Source organism: Coregonus lavaretus (assembly GCF_964263955.1).
Source record: "Coregonus lavaretus genome assembly, chromosome: 4".
NCBI classification, from domain to species: Eukaryota; Metazoa; Chordata; class Actinopteri; order Salmoniformes; family Salmonidae; genus Coregonus; species Coregonus lavaretus.
The window spans coordinates 66511419-66533404 of record NC_139991.1 but is presented as its reverse complement, the minus strand read 5'-3'; the positions used below and the strand labels follow the sequence as shown (position 1 = coordinate 66533404).

The 21986-nt window shown below is 42.0% G+C and overlaps 1 protein-coding gene across 1 annotated transcript; it reads left to right on the top strand.

The window, feature by feature from the left end:
• The first annotated feature begins 11085 nt into the window (after positions 1 to 11085).
• Positions 11086 to 20294, top strand: ptges (prostaglandin E synthase). Its single transcript, XM_084159673.1, has 3 exons — positions 11086 to 11386; positions 11533 to 11615; positions 19553 to 20294. Exons 1-3 carry the CDS (start codon positions 11279 to 11281, stop codon positions 19800 to 19802), a joined length of 441 nt encoding a protein of 146 aa, XP_084015799.1. The 5' UTR covers positions 11086 to 11278; the 3' UTR covers positions 19803 to 20294.
• Positions 20295 to 21986: the final 1692 nt, after the last annotated feature.

Genomic DNA, 21986 nt, shown 5'->3' with positions numbered 1-21986 from the left:
CATGCTGAAAGACCCAGCCACGTTTCATCTTCAATGCCCTTGCTGATGGAAGGAGGTTTTCACTCAAAATCTCACGATACATGGCCCCATTCATTCTTTCCTTTACACGGATCAGTCGTCCTGGTCCCTTTGCAGAAAAACAGCCCCAAAGCATGATGTTTCCACCCCCATGCTTCACAGTAGGTATGGTGTTCTTTGGATGCAACTCAGCATTCTTTGTCCTCCAAACACGACGAGTTGAGTTTTGACCAAAAAGTTCTATTTTGGTTTCATCTGACCATATGACATTCTCCCAATCCTCTTCTGGATCATCCAAATGCACTCTAGCAAACTTCAGACGGGCCTGGACATGTACTGGCTTAAGCAGGGGACACGTCTGACACTGCAGGATTTGAGTCCCTGGCGGCATTTTGACCCCACGGGGTGAGATCTTGCGTGGAGCCCCAGATCGAGGGAGATTATCAGTGGTCTTGTATGTCTTCCATTTCCTAATAATTGCTCCCACAGATGATTTCTTCAAACCAAGCTGCTTACCTATTGCAGATTCAGTCTTCCCAGCCTGGTGCAGGTCTACAATTTTGTTTCTGGTGTCCTTTGACAGCTCTTTGGTCTTGGCCATAGTGGAGTTTGGAGTGTGACTGTTTGAGGTTGTGGACAGGTGTCTTTTATACTGATAACAAGTTCAAACAGGTGCCATTAATACAGGTAACGAGTGGAGGACAGAGGAGCCTCTTAAAGAAGAAGTTACAGGTCTGTGAGAGCCAGAAATCTTGCTTGTTTGTATGTGACCAAATACTTATTTTCCACCACAATTTGCAAATAAATTCATTAAAAATCCTACAATGTGATTTTCTGAATTCTATTTTCTCATTTTGTCTGTCATAGTTGACGTGTACCTATGATGAAAATTACAGGCCTCTCTCATATTTTTAAGTGGGAGAACTTGCACAATTGATGGCTGACTAAATACTTTTTTCCCCCACTGTATGGTGTTTCAAGTCCTGCATAGTACAGAATTAGATCCCTTCTCTTTTGGTGTTGTTTCCTCTCTCTAAAGCTACTAAACACTATGATGGTGTTTCAAATCCTGTCTAGTGCAGAATTAGTTCCCTACTTTTGGAGTTTCCAAATACTGTAAATGAGAGTCCCCCCCCTCTTATTGTATATTCCCTGCTCTTATATGGTCTTTATAAACTCCTCATTGGTAATTCCAAAAGGTCAAATGTATAGTTTTCTCAAACAAAGGACACAAGAAAATATAGTTTTGTGAAAACACAAATTAATAATTTCGTCCAGGATAATAATGAATGAGTACAAAATTACTTTTTCAAGACAGGATTTAGAAGCTTCAAATTATTTTTATTTTATTTATCAAATTACAAAACATTAACAGGTCTTTCACATTTGTATTGATAAAGTAAGAGTTCAAAGATCTGTAAGTTAGTTATCATATTTATATTCTTCAAAATCAACAGAAATATGGCATATTTCACATTCCTGGAAAATAAATATAGGCAATGACTGCTAATGTTAGCAGTAGCACTTATACAAAACTTGTTAGCAGTAGCACTTATACAAACTTCAGCCCAGGGCTCAATACGATCTACCAGTCATCCATTACGCTAATGAATTTAAACTGAGTCTTTATATTCAGATGATGACATGACAGGTTGCTCAGATGGATTGAATCACAGTACAGTTGAGTTAGATGATATGATTGACAGGTGACAGTTCAGTTGGCATTAGTCTGTGATTCTTGTCTTGATTGGCTTTGGTTAGGATTGACCAGCCGATGGGTAACGTAGTATGTATGCATGTTTTTTTGCAGAGAGACAGAGATATAGCAAATAATAACAAGCAATAATGATAGTACGAATGCATAATTAGGTTATCAAATGCTGTAATATTAAGGGAAACCCAGCCAAGAGCTGCCCAGTGACCCAGACGAGCTAAATGCCCCCTATGCTCGCTTAGAGGCAAGCAACACTGAACCATGCATGAGAGCACCAGCTGTTCGGGATGATTGTGTGATCACGCTCTCTCTGTTGCCGATGTGAGTAAGACCTTTAAACAGGTTAACATTCACAAGGCCGCGGGCCAGACGGATACTCTGAGTATGCGCTGACCAGCTGGAAAGTGTCTTCACTGACATTTTCAACCTCTCCCTGACCCAGTCTGTAATACCTACATGACCAACATAGTCCCTGTGCCCAAGAACGCCAAGGTTACCTGTCTAAATGACTACCTCCTCGTAGCCCTGCACATTGACTCGGTACTGGTACTCCTTAACCGTGGGAAGTAGGGGTGCTGAGGGTGCTGCAGCACCCCCTGAAAAATAAAAAAGAAAGGAAGAAAGAAAGAAAGACATCTAAAAATATACACTACCGTTCAAAAGTTTGGGGTCACTTAGCAATTTTTTTGTCCATTAAAAGAACATTAACTTGATCAGAAATACAGTGTAGACATTGTTAATGTTTATGTAAATGGCTATTGTAGCTGTCAACGGCTGATTTTTAATGGAATATATACATAGGCGTACAGAGGCCCATTATCAGCAACCATCAGTCCTGTGTTCCAATGGCACGTTGTGTTTGTTAATCCAAGTTTATCATTTTAAAAGGCTAATTGATCATTAGAAAACCCTTTTGCAATTATGTTAGCACAGCTGGAAACTGTTGTGCTGATTAAAGAAGCAATAAAACTGGCCTTCTTGAAATTAGTTGAGTATCTGGAGCATAGTACCCGCAAAACACCAGTCTCAACGTCAACAGTGAAGAGGCGACTCCGGGATGCTGACCTAGGCAGAGTTGCAAAGAAAAAGCCATATCTCAGACTGGCCAATAAAAATAAAAGATGGGCAAAAGAACACAGACACTGGACTTTTTCTTTGCAACTCTGCCTAGAAGGTCAGCATCCCGGAGTCGCCTCTTCACTGTTGACGTTGAGACTGGTGTTTTGCGGGTACTATTTAATGAAGCTGCCAGTTGAGGACCTGTGAGGCGTCTGTTTCTCAAACTAGACACTCTTAATGTATTTGTCCTCTTGCTCAGTTGTGCACCGGGGCCTCCCACTCCTCTTTTTATTCTGGTTAGAGACAGTTTGCGTTGTTCTGTGAAGGGAGTAGTACACAACGTTGTACGAGATCTTCAGTTTCTTGGCAATTACTTGCATGGAATAGCCTTCATTTCTCAGAACAAGAATAGACTGACGCGTTTTAGAATAGTTATTTGTTTCCAGCCATTTTGAGCCTGTAATTGAACCCACACTTGCTGATGCTCCAGATACTCAACTAGTCTCAAGAAGGCCAGTTTTATTGCTTCTATAATCAGCACAACAGTTTTCAGCTGTGCTAACATGATTGCAAAAGGGTTTTCTAATGATCAATTAGCCTTTTAAAATGATAAACTTGGATTAGCAAACACAACGTGCTATTGGAACACAGGACTGATGGTTGCTGATAATGGGCCTCTGTACGCCTATGTAGATATTCCATTAAAAATCAGCCGTTGACAGCTACAATAGCCATTTACAACATTAACAATGTCTACACTGTATTTCTGATCAATTTGATGTTATTTTAATGGACCAAAAAAAATGATTTTCTTACCAAAACAAGGACATTTCTAAGTGAACCCAAACGTTTGAACGGTAGTGTATATCACAAAAGTAGTGCACTGGGCCTTTACTAGTCCTGTATTAGCGGACTGATATAGCCATCTGTAACGTGGCAACCCGTCTGTAGTCCCGGCAAAAAATTCAGCACCACCTCAGTTTGAAATTAACTGCTGGACTGAGGGACCTTACAGATAATTTGTGGGGTACAGAGATGAGGTATTCATTCAAAAATCATGTTAAACTATTATTGGACACAGAGTGTCCTGAACTTATTTAGGCTTGCCATAACAAAGGGGTTGAATACTTATTGACTCAAGACATTTCAGCTTTTCATTTGTAATTAATTTAATTTGCAAAATAGAAAAACTAACATTATTCCACTTTGACATTATGGGTTATAGTGACATATCTACATTTAATCAATTCAGGCTGGAACACAACACAATTTGGAAAAAGTCAAGTGGTGTGAATACTTTCTGAAGGCACTGTAGCCTCGTTATTGTTATTTTATTTTTGTTACTATTTCCTTGATAATGATTTTTTAATGACTTTAAAAATATAAAAAATTACTCTGCATTGTTTGGAATGTAAGTAAGCATTTAAAAGGAAAGTCTACACTTGTATTCGGCACATAACATTTTATTTTATTTTAAAACTGATTAATTAATCAAAATGGCTGTTTGATTTATTCTATTAGCGGACGAAATTCCAATGTTCTTATTGGGTGAATTCCTTTTTCTGTTTCCTTCTTCAATGTCATAAAGGGAAAGGTAAAGGGGATACCTAGTCAGTTGTACAACTGAATGTATTCAACTGAAATGTGTCTTCAGCATTTAGCCCAACCCCTCTAAATCAGAGAGGTGCAGGGGGCTGCCTTAATCGACATCCACATCATCGGCGCCCGGGGAACAGTGGGTTAACTGCCTTGCTCAGGGGCGGAACGACAGATTTTTACCTTGTCAGCTCAGGGATTCGATCCAGCAACCTTTTGGTTACTGGCCCAACGCTCCTGCCCACCAGCATAACATTTTGTACTCACGTTTTCATTGACACATACTTTCATGGTCAGTGCTATCTGAGATCCTTGGGACGTCCCTACCCTAAACCCTAACCTTAACCCCTACCCTAACCATAACCCTTACCTAACCCTTACCTTAACCATTTTCAATTTAAACTTCAATGGGGTAGGGCCATCCCAAGGATCCCAGATAGCACGGATCCATACTTTCTTGGATTGTTTTGGAGAGTTTTATCTGCACGTTTGGTGTGCTCTCGCCTGTCTGAGTTTGTGAAGGACCCGAATACAAGGGAGGCTTTCAAACTTGCCTGTTTTTATACTTGACCATAGAGTTTGCTAGAGGGCGTACCTGCCATGAATGCCCTCTCTCCACCTCAAGGCCACAGACTGGGTGAATTCTGAACAGTACGGCAGCACAATGTTTGAAGTACACATTTTGCTTCTGATATTGGGGCCCAAGTTCCTCACGTGGTACCTGGCTGTGTGGTTGAGTGGGTAAAATTCCAAAGAAATGGCTCCCATCTTACTGCCCCAGCAGTTGGTTGTTTATTTCCCACTTCCACCTCTCCAACTTTCACTCCTTCTCTGTCTCCTCCTGTTTCTAATAAGCAAAGCACATAAAAAAATAAAGATGTAAATTCACGTAAAAGTATTCTCTATAGGTCCTTTTCAGACTTAAGATAACCCGCTGGGCACAGATGTCTATTACACATTGGTTTAATGTAATTTCATTGAAATTACGTGGAAACAACGTTGATTAAAACAGTGTGTTCCCAGTGGGAAGTTGATCTAACATGGACTTTAGTCCATGTTTTATTAAGTCCATGTTAAGTCTACTTATCTCTAGTCTGAATTGGGCCCCATGTGCTCAGTGTAACAAGGGTGGTTCAGCATAACCATTTAGTCCTGAAGACTGGCAGAGTGCGCTAAGGCACTGTTTTGACAAGCATGAGACCCGTGTTCACGTCCACCTTCTGTCCTTCTCACATGAATACCAGTGATGAGGGCCCACTTTACACGTTACCTCTTGTTACCTCTGCTATCTTACATAGCCCTAAACATTTGGATTGAACATTTGAACATTGTTTATGATGTCACAATGGGCCTGGCAACTGTAGCCTGTAATAAGTGCCGAAGTCTACCCTAGAAAAAAAAGAAAATCCGGTGTCTTCTTTAAAATGTTAATCAAGGCCTCCCGAGTGGTGCAGCGGTCTAAGGCACTGCATCACGGTGTTGCGCCGTCACTACAGCCTGGGGTTCGATCCCAGGCTGTTTCATAACCGGCCGTGACCGGGAGTCCCATAGGGTGGCCACAATTTGTCCGGGTTATGGGAGGGTTTGGCTGGGGGGGCTTTACTTGGCTCATTGCACTCTAGCAATTCCTTGTGGCGGGCCTGACACCTGCAGGCTGACTTCGGTCGTCAGTTGAACAGTGTTTCCTCCGACACATTGGTGCAGCTGGCTTCCGGGTTAAGCAGGCGGGTGTTAAGAAGCGCAGCTTGGCTGGTCATGTTTCGGAGGACGCATGACTCAACCATCGCCTCTCCTGAGCCTGTTGGGGGGTTGCAGTGATGAGACAAGATCGTAATCATGAAAAGGGGGGTTAAAAATATATATATAGTTCATAAAAATATTTACTGAAAATCAGCATCAATCAATATTTATGCTATAAAGCATTTGATTGTATGAGAGAGACAGTCTGCCAAAACATTATTTTTGTATTTGGTGCTGCCTTTTACATGCACTGAAACACCAGAAAGTGTTTTCACAACACTCTCTTAAAAACACAATTATTCAGATTGCAGAACCACTTTGGGTGTTTCAGAGTACTTCCATTCTGTTTTGAAATACATTCAGTGTGTCATAACACTTACATTGGGTTTACATTCAAACACCCTCTAAACACTAGATCTCAGTTTAGGTGCACTACTTTTCAGGGTTTCACTACACAATGATTGTGTTTTGAGTCTTTCTATTTTAACAGTGAAGGACTTTAGAGCCCTTCATGACAGGAGAGACAGTCACCATGAAATGCAACAAGTTATTCTGCCAAAATAAATTAGAGAGCTTTAGTGTTGACAAGTTTGACATTTCTGGTAAACACCAGTCTATTAACACTGACATCATTTGGATGTCTGCGTTGTGATGATTGTACACACGGCTGTGTTAGTGTTATGATGTGGAGGACATCTGTGTCTGTATATTTTATATTTCTGTCAGGGTCTCTGGTGCTGATGACAATCTGGGAAGGATGTAGAGATCTGTCTCTCTCTGTCTCTGTCTCTGTCTCTGTCTCTCTCTCTCTCTCTCTCTCTCTCTCTGTCTCTGTCTCTCTCTCTCTCTCTCTCTCTCTCTCTCTCTCTCTCTCTCTCTCTCTCTCTCTCTCTCTCTCTCTCTCTCTCTCTCTCTCTCTCTCTCTCTCTCTCTCTCTCTCTCTCTCTCTCTCTCTCTCATTGTCAACCCAGGGTTTCTGGAGGACATTTTAGTTCATGCTGGACAGCTTTTCTGGCAGCATGAAGTTGCTGGTTCAAGTCCCGCTCCTGCTGTTTCCCCGCCCTCTTTCGCTACTAACACAAGTAATGTCCAGCAGAGATAGGCCCAGTAGTAGACTGGGAACGAAATTAGCCTCTGGCATTTCAGCCACACTAGCCCACTACTGCTGTACCATGCCGGTCCCAGCACCCCATCATGAGCTTAGTTCAACTGTCGTACCCCATCAGGACCCAAAATATAAGCTTGTTTTACTCCATTGTTTGTAAACAATGTCAGTGTAAACAAACACTGTATAGCCTCAAAACATAGCTAGAGTCCTTAATTGAAACAATAACACAGCTGAGGGATGGGCCTGGAAAAATGTAACCACTCTCAAACTCATAGACAGAGCTATGGATGCAAGAATTGACCATCCATGATATCAAAATTATTTAACTATGTTTTGAGGCTATACAGTCTTTGTTAACATTTACATTGTTTACAAACATGGGAGTAAAACAAGCTTATATTTTGGGCTCTGATGGGGTCCGACAGTTGAACTAAGCTCATTAGTCATTTTTAAGTTCTATTCTTCAAGAATCAATGGGTATAACAATAAGTCCAAAACTGGATGTAACAATTGCAGACTGCCCTTTTAAACTGTCTGTGCGCCTAGAATCACCTTCTTTGGTCCTCACCATCCATATTTGACTGGGCTCATTTAGCCTATCAAAGGCGGCACAAAGAAAACTAGTTTGTTCTAGATTAGTATTTTACATGTATTGAATTCAATATAGATCAGGCAGCCCCCACGTTTCACTGCTGCCTTTTTAAAGGGCTGCCGAAACGTCCCTTAGTCCTTATCCCAGGCACCTATCCCGGCAACAGCAGGCCTAGCTATCCAGTACTATTCCATTCTAAATCCGTCCCTGATTAGAAGGAAACAGTGGCGATTTTAGGATGTAAATCTTGGTTGGGCAAACTAAAAATATATATTTTTAGATGCATGCAAGCAAAGGCACTACACAACACAACACTAAACACTACATGAATTGCACTATAACGGTGACAAACGGTGCCCACAAACTGTTCGGGCCTACATAAAGCTGTCCCAACAGCAGAGTCCCAACAGCAGTCCCAACAACTTACCACTGCTACACCTGGCTATCAGCGGAGCCTTGTCTGGCAACGAAACAGTTCATTCAGCCTCATTTACTGCCTTTAAAAAAAACATAGCTGATATGGCTGACTTGCTTAAACAAATGTGGTTTCTACTGACAATTGAGATGTACAAACTATGGCCTAAGGGGACCACGAGCAGATAAGAGGCAATCCGTAATTTCGATTAAGACATTAATGAGCGAGCTAGGAAGGATGTAGTCAATATAACTATTTGTTCAGCACTTTTGAAATGTACAGCGACAGAATTCAGAACATGGGCCGTTCTTACAGTATTCTCCCTGTACACCAAGTCAGAACCGTAGGATAAATAAAGGGGGCATATAAGCAGACAATAAAAGCTCTTACAATATTCAATGATGACATTTCTCTAAAACAAGCTATAGGCTACATGTGCACCACCAAGTCAGAACAGTAGGCGAAATTAAGAGGCGAAAAGGGACCAAATTATTAGGGTGAGGCACATGGGCTACTAACGGCTTACTACACAACATACACTTAGTATTACTTTCTTAGCTACAGTATACATATGTCCCTGGCATATTACATCATTTATGCAGCAGCATACAAGACATCTTTGGGCTCACCTTGTTGTGCTGTGCTCATTTGAACAGGAAGTGGCGCGGCAGTCCTTCGTGGGCAAATTTTGTCATCAAAGTCTGGCATTCTCTGGATTTATGGTGCTTTCAAGACAACTGGTAACTCAGAAAAAAACAAGGTTGAATCATGATGACATCAGTGATCTTCAGATCGTAGCTCTAGAAAGAGGCCCGAGTTCCCGATTTGCAATTCCGAGTTGGATGACAGTTTAAAATGTATTTTCCCAGAGCTAGTTTTTTTCTGAGTTCCCAGTTGTCTTGAACTCAGGTTTCCCAGTTTCCAGTTGTTTTGAGCGCGGCAGAAGTCATGCTTGACAGCATGGCCAATGTTGAATGTTTATCCTTTTAATCTTGGGAAAAGAGACCCTCAAACCCAGACTTGGGACCACACACCCACATGTTGAATAGCAGGCTAGATTACCTTGAAATGCTTGCAGTTAGCCACTGATTCCTTCCAAACCACTCGTTGAATTTGCGATTTCCAACTGGTTGTGTAATGTTTATGTCCAATGGCCGATGAGCACCGATACGTTTTATCTATAATTTCTCTTCATTATTTATCTTCATATGACAAGGATTAAAAAGGATTTGCCAGTAGATTGTTGACTTGATTCATTATGATGACTGCTAGCTTGCTAGCTAAGATGTTGAAAGTATGGTGTTGACATGATCAGTCCAATCAAAGCTACTGTAGATATAATGTGATTTGACGTCATTTTATCTGTGGCAATGACCTTGAGCCTTCTTGGATGGGCACTTCTAATGTAACTCTAAGGCAGCACCAAAGGGGCTTGAATCTTCGAGCTCTACCCTTAGATTTGGCGGTGAAGTAGTTTCCCCATGAGTGACAGAAGACTGAGCCAATCACGGCGCAACTAGAGAACATTACCAACCCCTAAACGCCATATTTTCCGCTGGCTGCCCCACCACCACAGAAAGCATTTTGGAGCTGCCTTACTCAAGAAAGCAAAAAGGAGACCAAGTTTGTATGCAGCTTTATATATTTTTTTTTACATTGTTTGCAAACTGATATGTGACACATATTAATGTCAAAATAACTGCCCCACCTGCCCTGAATGAGGGGTCGCTACTGGAATGACATAATGAAAATCAGCAGCAGTGATGTGGTCATGTTTTAAACTCTGATATCTGAGTAATGATTTCATTGACTGTAATGACAGAGCTAAAATAAATCGATGGGGAAGTTTTTCTACACGGAGAGAGGAGCGCAGCTCTCATTCCTCAGAGGTAGACTCTCTTTGAAGCTCGGCGCGCACACCTCCTTTTGCACGCGCTCCACATAACCTGCGGCATTTCAAACATCCCGAACCAAAGCATTCTGAAAATTCCCTGCCCGGGGAGCGAAAAGCCCTGTTCAAACATCCTGCAGAGGACTCCGCAAACCAAAGCGTGTGTGTTTGTTCCTGTTGTAACGCATGGTTATGAGGACTGCCATGCTATGGGTGTTTACCTGCCTAGAATAAACATGTGTCTGTTTATAGTTGATGTCGTGACAAATGTTTTCCCTTGTCAAAGTGTGACATTTTAATTAAGGGCATGTGATATATCTTTAATCTATTACTTACACAGGTAAACACGTCTACTGAACAGCAGACACAATAGGGTATACAAAAATAATAATGATTTATTTATATAATAAGTGTAGTATTTGTATTTTAGTGCCTCTAAATAAGTGATAAGCAATATCCTGTGTCTGCCTGGCTATGTCATAACATGACACAGAGAGAGAGGAGCTCCGTTTATAGCTGGTGCTAACGTGCGTCCTTTGTCCTGATCTTGATGCCCACATTTTTAAACAGGTGTCGACAATTAAAAGACGCATGATCCACTTGACCACCTCCGGAGGTAGTCAGGGACCCATTAATATCTGGATATCAATCAAGTGTAAACAGATCTGGATGGTCAAACCATTTAAAAAATCATAATGCAGGCCTCTACAATCATTGACAGGTAGGAGCATTGACTTATGACATCAACATTTGTCTTAAATATTGCAAGATACACATTTTAATAGAATGTGTAGATGTAACAAACCTTGATCAGATAGTGATTGGCCACATTGATCAGATCACAAAACCCACAAGGTGTATAAACGAGGCTAGAGAGAGAGAGAGAGAGAGAGACATTGATCAGATCACAAAACCCACAAGGTGTATAAACGAGGCTAGAGAGAGAGAGAGAGAGAGAGAGAGAGAGAGAGAGGCAGAGGCACCAGACCAGCCCCTCTAAAACGTGCGTCAGTGAAAGTGTTGAGTCCTGGGGCTCCATCCCGCTCCATACTTTCCAGTTAGGCTCCGTGTGAGCACGAGAAACTCTCCAACCGCATACCACAGCAGTACTTCACTTGGGAATTGGAAGATCACACCAAACAGTCATGTTGGAGAACGAGGTTTTTTCCTGTTTTGTTTTCTATAGTGTTCTCCTGGTCATCAAGATGTACATCATAGCAATCATCACTGGACAAGTCAGGCTGCGTAAAAAGGTAAGATACCTCCCAGTTAAGCTTTTATTAGGCTCGTTCGGTATTTGATCTATGATTTGAATACATTGTAGTTACAAAAATCAAGTACGGCGCTGTATAAACGTTGGTCAGGGTATTTGTAAATTATCTCTCTCTCTCGTGGGAAGGCTTTTGCGAACCCAGAGGATGCGCAGAGACACGGCGGCGTCCAATACTACAGAGAGGATCCGGATGTAGAACGGTGCCGAAGGTGAGAAGAGCGATTACTGTTATCAGATGATTTTGTAGCCCTAGGCTATTGACATTGTGGTAGCAATATAAAGTTCAACAGTAGTGGAGACCGGGTTGGTTGTCACACTTTTTACTCTTGTGTGTATTTCTCAGCACCAGTATCTTACAATACTTGTGTCAATATTATGAGAAAGACAAGGCCTTGGGTTGAAATGTGGACTCTTTTTATCCTCATATAAACCATCAAACACACTCTGTCCACTTGTGACAACCAGCCCCATCCTGGGTTAGATATCACACACAGTATGGGGTTGGTTGTCACAATGTTTGCTAGTAAGGTATTCATTTTTTAACAGGAAATGAAGCAATATAGAAAACAGGGTCTTAGCAATATCCTTGCTTTAATCGAACGATATTCCTAACAAAATGCTGCATTTTATGCCTTGAGAATAACATGACATTTTGAGTAAATATGTGTGTGTGAGAGAGGCAACGAAGGGAGCTCTTTATAATATGTCATTTAGCAGACGCTTTTATCCAAAGCGACTTACAGTCATGTGTGCATACATTTATTTTGTGTATGGGTGGTCCCGGGGATCGAACCCACTACCTTGGCGTTACAAGCGCCGTGCTCTACCAGCTGAGCTACAGATGACCACAAGCACAAAGAGCTGGGATTTATTGTATACTGGCAGTGGCAATGTTGATAGTGACAACCAACCCCACATTCCATATGACAACCAAACATGTAAATGGAGAATTTTACCTTGAGCTGGTTGAAATCTTTAGAGATCATTTGTGGCACTTTCATTTTTCTTTCACAGACGTTTGTTATCCAGCCTGGGGCTGTGGATATGGTTCAGTGTCTGTGTTGTTTTAACTAGATAGGAAATGATCCAGGACAGCAGAAAAAACATCTGTTTTTCTAGTGAACACTGAAAACTTTCCCCTCATTTTTTCCCCTCACATGAGGCCCTTTCTGACCCGACTCATTGAAGATGTAAAATGTGTTGCGCTGAGCAGGCATTCATGCACTGATGCGCAATACAATACAATGGAATGCTCCTTCACTGGTAACAATTAGGTCCAATTAAGATTCTCCAAGAATAGCAAGGTCAATCTCCGCGCCCCCGTGGAAATATAATTAGCATTTTTTTTTAATCCCCATAAAAATCCATCAGTTTAAGCTAGAGATACATATTTTTTTTGCATTGGATGCGTCTCAGTCCACCGCATCCGCTTATGTCGCACTTCCACATCTGTGGTGAAAGGTGACAGAGCTAGAGCGCTGCTTGTCAGACCATGAGACATTCCAAAAATCGGTCTTCTCACAAAATCGTCTGTAGCATCTGAACGGTTTGGCCTTCAAACTATTATGACCCCTCTATGGAAAGATGAGACTCTCAATGATGTTCTCCATTTTGCTCTATGACCTCCAGAAGTCTCAGGAGACTCGTCTGAAGTCAGTACAGCCGATCTGCCAACTTCTGTCTGTAGCGTCCGAACCGTTGTGGCTACATACACGCTAATGTGACTCTGTGCAAAGGTGAGACTCTCACGAACATGTACACTGTACATGTCAGTTGTTTTGCTCCAAGATGCCCACAGGCCTCACAAGACTTGTCTGAAGGTCCCCTAAATGAATGGCAGTATATACAGTGGGGGAAAAAAGTATTTAGTCAGCCACCAATTGTGCAAATTCTCCCACTTAAAAAGATGAAAGAGGCCTGTAATTTTCATCATAGGTACACGTCAACTATGACAGACAAAATGAGGAAAAAAAAATCCAGAAAATCACATTGTAGGATTTTTAATGAATTTATTTGCAAATTATGGTGGAAAATAAGTATTTGGTCAATAACAAAAGTTTCTCAATACTTTGTTATATACCCTTTGTTGGCAATGACACAGGTCAAACGTTTTCTGTAAGTCTTCACAAGGTTTTCACACACTGTTGCTGGTATTTTGGCCCATTCCTCCATGCAGATCTCCTCTAGAGCAGTGATGTTTTGGGGCTGTCGCTGGGCAACACGGACTTTCAACTCCCTCCAAAGATTTTCTATGGGGTTGAGATCTGGAGACTGGCTAGGCCAGTCTTCTTACGAAGCCACTCCTTCGTTGCCCGGGCGGTGTGTTTGGGATCATTGTCATGCTGAAAGACCCAGCCACGTTTCATCTTCAATGCCCTTGCTGATGGAAGGAGGTTTTCACTCAAAATCTCACGATACATGGCCCCATTCATTCTTTCCTTTACATGGATCAGTCGTCCTGGTCCCTTTGCAGAAAAACAGCCCCAAAGCATGATGTTTCCACCCCCATGCTTCACAGTAGGTATGGTGTTCTTTGGATGCAACTCAGCATTCTTTGTCCTCCAAACACGACAAGTTGAGTTTTTACCAAAAAGTTATATTTTGGTTTCATCTGACCATATGACATTCTCCCAATCCTCTTCTGGATCATCCAAATGCACTCTAGCAAACTTCAGACGGGCCTGGACATGTACTGGCTTAAGCAGGGGGACACGTCTGGCACTGCAGGATTTGAGTCCCTGGCGGCGTAGTGTGTTACTGATGGTAGGCTTTGTTACTTTGGTCCCAGCTCTCTGCAGGTCATTCACTAGGTCCCCCTGTGTGATTCTGGGATTTTTGCTCACCGTTCTTGTGATCATTTTGACCCCACGGGGTGAGATCTTGCGTGGAGCCCCAGATCGAGGGAGATTATCAGTGGTCTTGTATGTCTTCCATTTCCTAATAATTGCTCCCACAGTTGATTTCTTCAAACCAAGGTGCTTACCTATTGCAGATTCAGTCTTCCCAGCCTGGTGCAGGTCTACAATTTTGTTTCTGGTGTCCTTTGACAGCTCTTTGGTCTTGGCCATAGTGGAGTTTGGAGTGTGACTGTTTGAGGTTGTGGACAGGTGTCTTTTATACTGATAACAAGTTCAAACAGGTGCCATTAATACAGGTAACGAGTGGAGGACAGAGGAGCCTCTTAAAGAAGAAGTTACAGGTCTGTGAGAGCCAGAAATCTTGCTTGTTTGTAGGTGACCAAATACTTATTTTCCACCATAATTTGCAAATAAATTCATAAAAAATCCTACAATGGATTTTTTCTTTCTCAATTTGTCTGTCATAGTTGACGTGTACCTATGATGAAAATTACAGGCTTCTCTCATCCTTTTAAGTGGGAGAACTTGCACAATTGGTGGCTGACTAAATACTTTTTCCCCCCACTGTATGGAGACTTTTTAATGGCAAAAATATGGGGTTAAATACATATAATCAATGTTTCCTGATCTTTATTATATATCTCAGATATAGGACAGACACTTCAGAACAAACTTCCTTTTGATATTTTTGGGGGACTATCTGTTGTTCTATGTAGTGAATCTGTTATTCAATGCGTTTGTATGGGCTAATAGCAGGAAGACCCACATTTTTTTCTTCATCAAATAATGTTTTAATATTATTACTTTTTATGCTTGAAGGGGTCTTGAAATTAAAAATCAAATAGCTAAATGATCCTTGGTATGACCTTCTTAAAACAATTCCATATAGCTTAGTATAATTATTGATCTGTTTACTGTAACGTGGACAGATTTTGGGCTGAGTAAACCGTCTTGCTTCGCCTTTCCCTCTCTGGTCTCAGTCTGTACTCCAATCAATCTTAAACTCCTAACAACTCTGCCAAAATAATCAAACACTCAAGGGTCTATTCTGTTTAGATTACACCATGGGAGTTTTCCATGTCTTGATGTTGATTGGTTGGAGTGGTACTTGAATTCAACAAAGCAAGATGAATAACACACTGCAAATCTGATTTAATTGGAATGTCTGAATGGCTTCTGAAGAAAATTCATACTATTGAGTAACTACAACTGTTTTTCCCTTTTTAAGGATAATTGATAATCCATGGTCTGGGTTTTACGACTGACTCAGATAGCTGCTGGAAAAGCCCATGCATAAATTGTGACATTCTATTGGTCCATTTAGAGACAGAGACTGGAATCCCTGAGAGGAATTTTCTCTTGAGTGAATGTCAGAAGAGAGGAAGTGATTCATTTTTAGAAAGAGACCTGAATAAGCAGGTACTCCCAGACTTTTGTAATGGAGGGTTTCCACGCTCAACCTACTTGTGTGTATGTGTGTATGTGTGTGTGTATGTGTGTGTATGTGTGTGTATGTGTGTGTATGTGTGTGTGTGTGTGTGTGTATGTGTATATGTGTATGTGTATGTGTATATGTGTATGTGTATATGTATGTACAGTTGAAGTCTAAAGTTTACATACACTTAAATTGGAGTCATTAAAACTCGTTTGTCAACCACTCCACAAATTTCTTTTTAAGAAACTATCGTTTTGGCAAGTCGGTTAGGACATCTACTTTGTGCATGACACAAGTAATTTTTCCAACAATTGTTTACAGACAGATTATTTCACTTATAATTCACTGTATCACAATTCCAGTGGGTCAGAAGTTTACATGCACTAAGTTGACTGTGCCTTTAAACAGCTTGGTAAATTCCAGAAAATGATTTCATGGCTTTAGAAGCTTCTAATAGGCTAATTGACATCATTTGAGTCAATTGGAGGTGTACCTGTGGATGTATTTCAAGGCATACCTTCAAACTCAGTGCCTCTTTGCTTGACATCATGGGAAAATCAAAAGACAGCATCAATCCCAGAACAACAGCAAAGGACCTTTTGAAGATGCTGGAGGAAACAGGTACAAAAGTATCTATATCCACAGTAAAACAAGTCCTATATCGACATAACCTGAAAAGCCGCTCAGCAAGGAAGAAGCCACTGCTCCAAAACCGCCATAAAAAAATCCAGACTACAGTTTTGCAACTGCACATGGGGACAAAGATAGTACTTTCTGGAGAAATGTCCTCTGGTCTGATGAAACAAAAACAGAACTGTTTGGCCATAATGACCATCGTTATGTTTGGAGGAAAAAGGGGGGACTTGCAAGCCGAAGCACACCATCCCAACCGTGAAGGACGGGGGTGGCAGCATCATGCTGTGGGGGTGCTTTGCTGCAGGAGAGACTTGTGCACTTCACAAAATAGATGGTATCATGAGGAAGGAAAATTATGCGGATATATTGAAGCAACATATCAAGACATCAGTCAGGAAGTTAAAGCTTGGTCGCAAATGGGTCTTCCAAATGGACAATGACCCCAAGCATACTTCCAAAGATGTGGCGAAATGGCTTAAGGACAACAAAGTCAAGGTATTTGAGTGGCCATCACAAAGCCCTGACCTCAATCCTATAGAACATTTGTGTGCAGAACTGAAAAAGCGTGTGCAAGCAAGGAGGCCTACAAACCTGACTCAGTTACACCAGCTCTGTCAGGAGGAATGGGCCAAAATTCACCCAACTTATTGTGGGAAGCTTGTGGAAGGCTGCCCGAAACGTTTGACCCAAGTTCAACAATATAAAGGTAATGCTACCAAATACTAATTGAGTGTATGTAAACTTCTGACCCACTGGGAATATGATGAAAGAAATAAAAGCTGAAATAAATCATTCTCTCTACTATTATTCTGACATTTCACATTCTTAAAATAAAGTCTAACTGACCTAAAACAGGGAATTTTTACTAGGATTAAATGTCAGGAATTGTGAAAAACTGAGTTTACAGTGAGGGAAAAAAGTATTTGATCCCCTGCTGATTTTGTACGTTTGCCCACTGACAAAGACATGATCATATAATTTGAATGGTAGGTTTATTTGGACAGTGAGAGACAGAATAACAACAAAATAATCCAGAAAAACGCATGTCAAAAATGTTATAAATTGATTTGCATTTTAATGAGGGAAATAAGTATTTGACCCCCTCTCAATCAGAAAGATTTCTGGCTCCTAGGTGTCTTTTATACAGGTAACGAGCTGAGATTAGGAGCACACTCTTAAAGGGAGTGCTCCTAATCTCAGCTTGTTACCTGTATAAAAAAACACCTGTCCACAGAAGCAATCAATCAATCAGATTCCAAACTCTCCACCATGGCCAAGACCAAAGAGCTCTCCAAGGATGTCAGGGACAAGATTGTAGACCTACACAAGGCTGGAATGGGCTACAAGACCATCGCCAAGCAGCTTGGTGAGAAGGTGACAACAGTTGGTGCAATTATTCGCAAATGGAAGAAACACAAAAGAACTGTCAATCTCCCTCGGCCTGGGGCTCCATGCAAGTTCTCACCTCGTGGAGTTGCAATGATCATGAGAACGGTGAGGAATCAGCCCAGAACTACACGGGAGGTTCTTGTCAATGATCTCAAGGCAGCTGGGACCATAGTCACCAAGAGAACAATTGGTAACACAATACGCCGTGAAGGACTGAAATCCTGCAGCGCCCGCAAGGTCCCCCTGCTCAAGAAAGCACATATACAGGCCCATCTGAAGTTTGCCAATGAACATCTGAAGTATTCAGAGGAGAACTGGGTGAAAGTGTTGTGGTCAGATGAGACCAAAATCGAGCTCTTTGCCATCAACTCAACTCGCCGTGTTTGGAGGAGGAGGAATGCTGCCTATGACCACAAGAACACCATTCCCACCGTCAAACATGGAGGTGGAAACATTATGCTTTGGGGGTGTTTTTCTGCTAAGGGGACAGGACAACTTCACCGCATCAAACGGACGATGGACGGGGTCATGTAAAGTCAAATCTTGGGTGAGAACCTCCTTCCCTCAGCTAGGGCATTGAAAATGGGTCTTGGACGGGTATTCCAGCATGACAATGACCCAAAACACATGGCCAAGGCAACAAAGGAGTCTGTGGAGGGAGCTGAAGGTTCGAGTTGCCAAACGTCAGCCTCGAAACCTTAATGACTTGGAGAAGATCTGCAAAGAGGAGTGGGTCAAAATCCCTCCTGAGATGTGTGCAAACCTGGTGGCCAACTACAAGAAACGTCTGACCTCTGTGATTGCCAACAAGGGTTTTGCCACCAAGTACTAAGTCATGTTTTGCAAAGGGGTCAAATACTTATTTCCCTCATTAATAATAATAAAAATAATATGCCATTTAGCAGACGCTTTTATCCAAAGCGACTTACAGTCGTGCGTGCATACATTTTTGTGTATGGGTGGTCCCGGGGATCGAACCCACTACCTTGGCGTTACAAGCGCCGTGCTCTACCAGCTGAGCTACAGAGGACCACTTAAAATGCAAATCAATTTATAACATTTTTGACATGCATTTTTCTGGATTTTTTTGTTGTTATTCTGTCTCTCACTGTTCAAATAAACCTACCATTAAAATTATAGACTGATCATGTCTTTGTCAGTGGGCAAACATACAAAATCAGCAGGGGATCAAACACTTTTTTCCCTCACTGTAAATGTATTTGGCTAAGGTGTATGTAAACTTCCGACTTCAACTGTATGTGTGTGTATGTGTGTGTGTGTGTGTATGTGTGTGTGTGTGTGTGTGTATGTTTATGTGTGTGTGTATGTGTGTGTGTGTGTGTGTGTATATGTGTGTGTATGTGTGTGTGTGTGTATATGTGTGTGTATGTGTGTGTGTGTGTGTGTGTGTGTGTGTGTGTGTGTGTGTGTGTGTGTGTGTGTATGTGTGTACTCCCCTTGGTCATAGAGGTATTTCCTTCTGTTACTCAGTAGGCTAAACCCCTCCCTTATGTTGGCTAATGGAGAAAGTTGCATGTGTGTGGAGTAATCACAGCGGAAGTGGGGGTTTTCACTGCTTGGGTCAGTGCCAGACGACTGAGTCAGACGACCGTACCGTAAGCTCCAGGAAGTAAGCTCCAGGAATGACCTTCTGATGTGTGAGCGTGGAGAGCTGTTGTGTGTATCCAAGTTATTCTTGGCAACTTGTTGAGTGCAAACAGCTTAGTTATTAATGTAAAAATCCATACCTCCATGATAATAAATATGACTATATCCAATAAATTAATATAAAAACATGAAATGTAATATTCTCTCTCGTGTGTTTCAGGGCTCACCGTAACGACATGGAGAATATCTTCCCCTTCCTGTTCCTGGGGGCAGTCTACTCCCTGATTGGCCCGTCGCTTGCCGTGGCCCGCGCTCACTTCCTGGTCTTCTTCCTGTTCCGGGTGCTCCACACAGTGGCCTACCTATGTGTCCTGCGGGCGCCCACACGCTCCCTGGCCTATGTCGTCGCCCAAGTGCCCTGTGTCTCCATGGCCATGCAGGTCCTCGTGGCGGTGGCCTCATACGCGTGATGATGACACCTCGCGGTAGTTGTGGTGTTCTGGATCTATCTGTGACCGCTTCAATCTGTGACCTATCTCAGTTTGTGAGATGAGCGGTAGAGGATACTGCTTGTTAGAGTGGTGGATACTTTTCATACGAGGGAAATCCTCAAGACTGTATCGTCATCAATGCTGCCATAGCAGTTTGTGTCTCTCAGCTGTAAGACAGTGATACTCTATTCTATAAAGTGTATACTCTGAAATGAAGTCAGTGTTGTGCTCTTGCAAGTACATCCTCCTGTATTACTGTATGTTTGCTATGCAATGTTGAAGTCAATTGCCTCCCTCTTGATAGTCCAGGGGACTCTACTCTCTGAAGATAAAGGTTTTAATTAGTAAACAATCAACCTTTTAACCAGTTAATTGTGTTGTCATGTCATGTTGTTTTTGTATACACAAGTTGTTGCTTGTTTCTGTCTTTTTCTTGTTATAAACTGGGTGGTTCGAGCCCTGAATGCTGATTGGCTGACAGCTGTGGTATTTTTACTGCTCTAATTACATTGGTAACCAGTTCATAATAGCAATAAGGCACCTCGGGTGTTTGTGGTATACTGCCAATATACCATGGCTAAGGGCTGGATCCAGGCACTACACGTTGTGTAGTGCGTAAGAACAGCCCTTAGCCGTGGTATATTGGCCCAATACCACACCCCCTCGGGCCTAATTATACTTTACATTTATATTTTAGCAGACGCTCTTATAGTTAGTGAGTGCATACATTCTTTTTGGGGAATCGAACCCACAACCCTGGCGTTGCAAACGCTATGCTCTACCAACTGAGCTACATTCCCTCCCCTACGCCAATTGTGCGCCGCCCCATGGATCTCCCAGTCACGGCCGGCTACGACAGAGCCTGGATTCGAACCAGGATCTCTAGTGGCACAGCTAACACTGCGATGCAGTGCCTTAGACCACTGTGCCACTCAGGAGATACTTAACCCTGATTGGCTCCAGGGGCACTGTACTACTATGGCTGACCCTGTAAAACAACACATTTCACTGCACCTATCTGTACGTGACAATATATATATATATATATATATATTATTTTTTTCCCACTAAGACATGTCTGGGATATAATGACCTTTTAGCTCAAACCAGCTTGATCCAGTCTTAGAGGTTGAACTGAATAGCAGGCATGTGCCATTCTAAGGAACATTTCCAGTGTGGTGGTAACTGTGTTGGTTTACAAAGCATTGGCCACCATGCTATCACATGATGGGGGATGATGACTACAGAGACGTCAGGTCTACCACTCCTGTCGATGGACTACGGATGAGGCCAGGAGATTTTCCTGATCACTGGATTTGACTACGGCCCATAGTTTTTCCTGGTCTGGTCCTGGACCTAGATAGGAGCTATGACTGCTGAATGATCCAAAATCATAATATATATTTTATCCTCCACCTCTGTGTCTCTTTAGCCTGGTTCCAGATCAACTTTGGCAAGAGCACAAACAGATCTGGGACCAGGCTAGGGTTTCTTCAGTATTGTCCATGTATAACCATGGGAGGTTTGTTGATGAATGGTCCTCTATTGTGTTGTGTCTTCTACACTGCAGCCCTTTGAGGCTTGCTAAAGCAGAAGTTGGCATTGTGAAGACCTCTGTGTTTCAACTGGGCATCATTACTGGACAGTTATTGCACAGTTCCAATGTACTGCATCACAATTCCAAGTTACTGCAATACAGTTCAAAGTTACAGCAACACAGTTCCAAAGTCTTTGTCCTCAGGCCTGGAGGGAAGCCAAAGTAAGAGTGGGAAAGCGTCCTTTACTGGTTCTAACAGCAGACCTATCAGCTCGCTGCCAGCTCTTAGCAAACTGTTGGAAAAAATAGTGTTTGACCAAATACAATGCTATTTCTCTGTAAACAAATTAACTACAGACTTTCAGCATGCTTATAGAGAAGGGCACTCAACATGTACTGCACTGACACAAATGACTGATGAGCTGTTTTAGTCTATTAATGTTCTGTATTATGTCATGTTTCATGTTTTGTGTGGACCCCAGGAAGAGTAGCTGCTGTTTTTGCAACAGCTAATCGGGATCCTAATAAAATACCAATACCCACCCGGCACAGACGTCAATTCAATGTTGGTTCAACGTAATTTCATTAAAATGATGTGGAAACAATGTTGATTCAAGCAGTGTTGC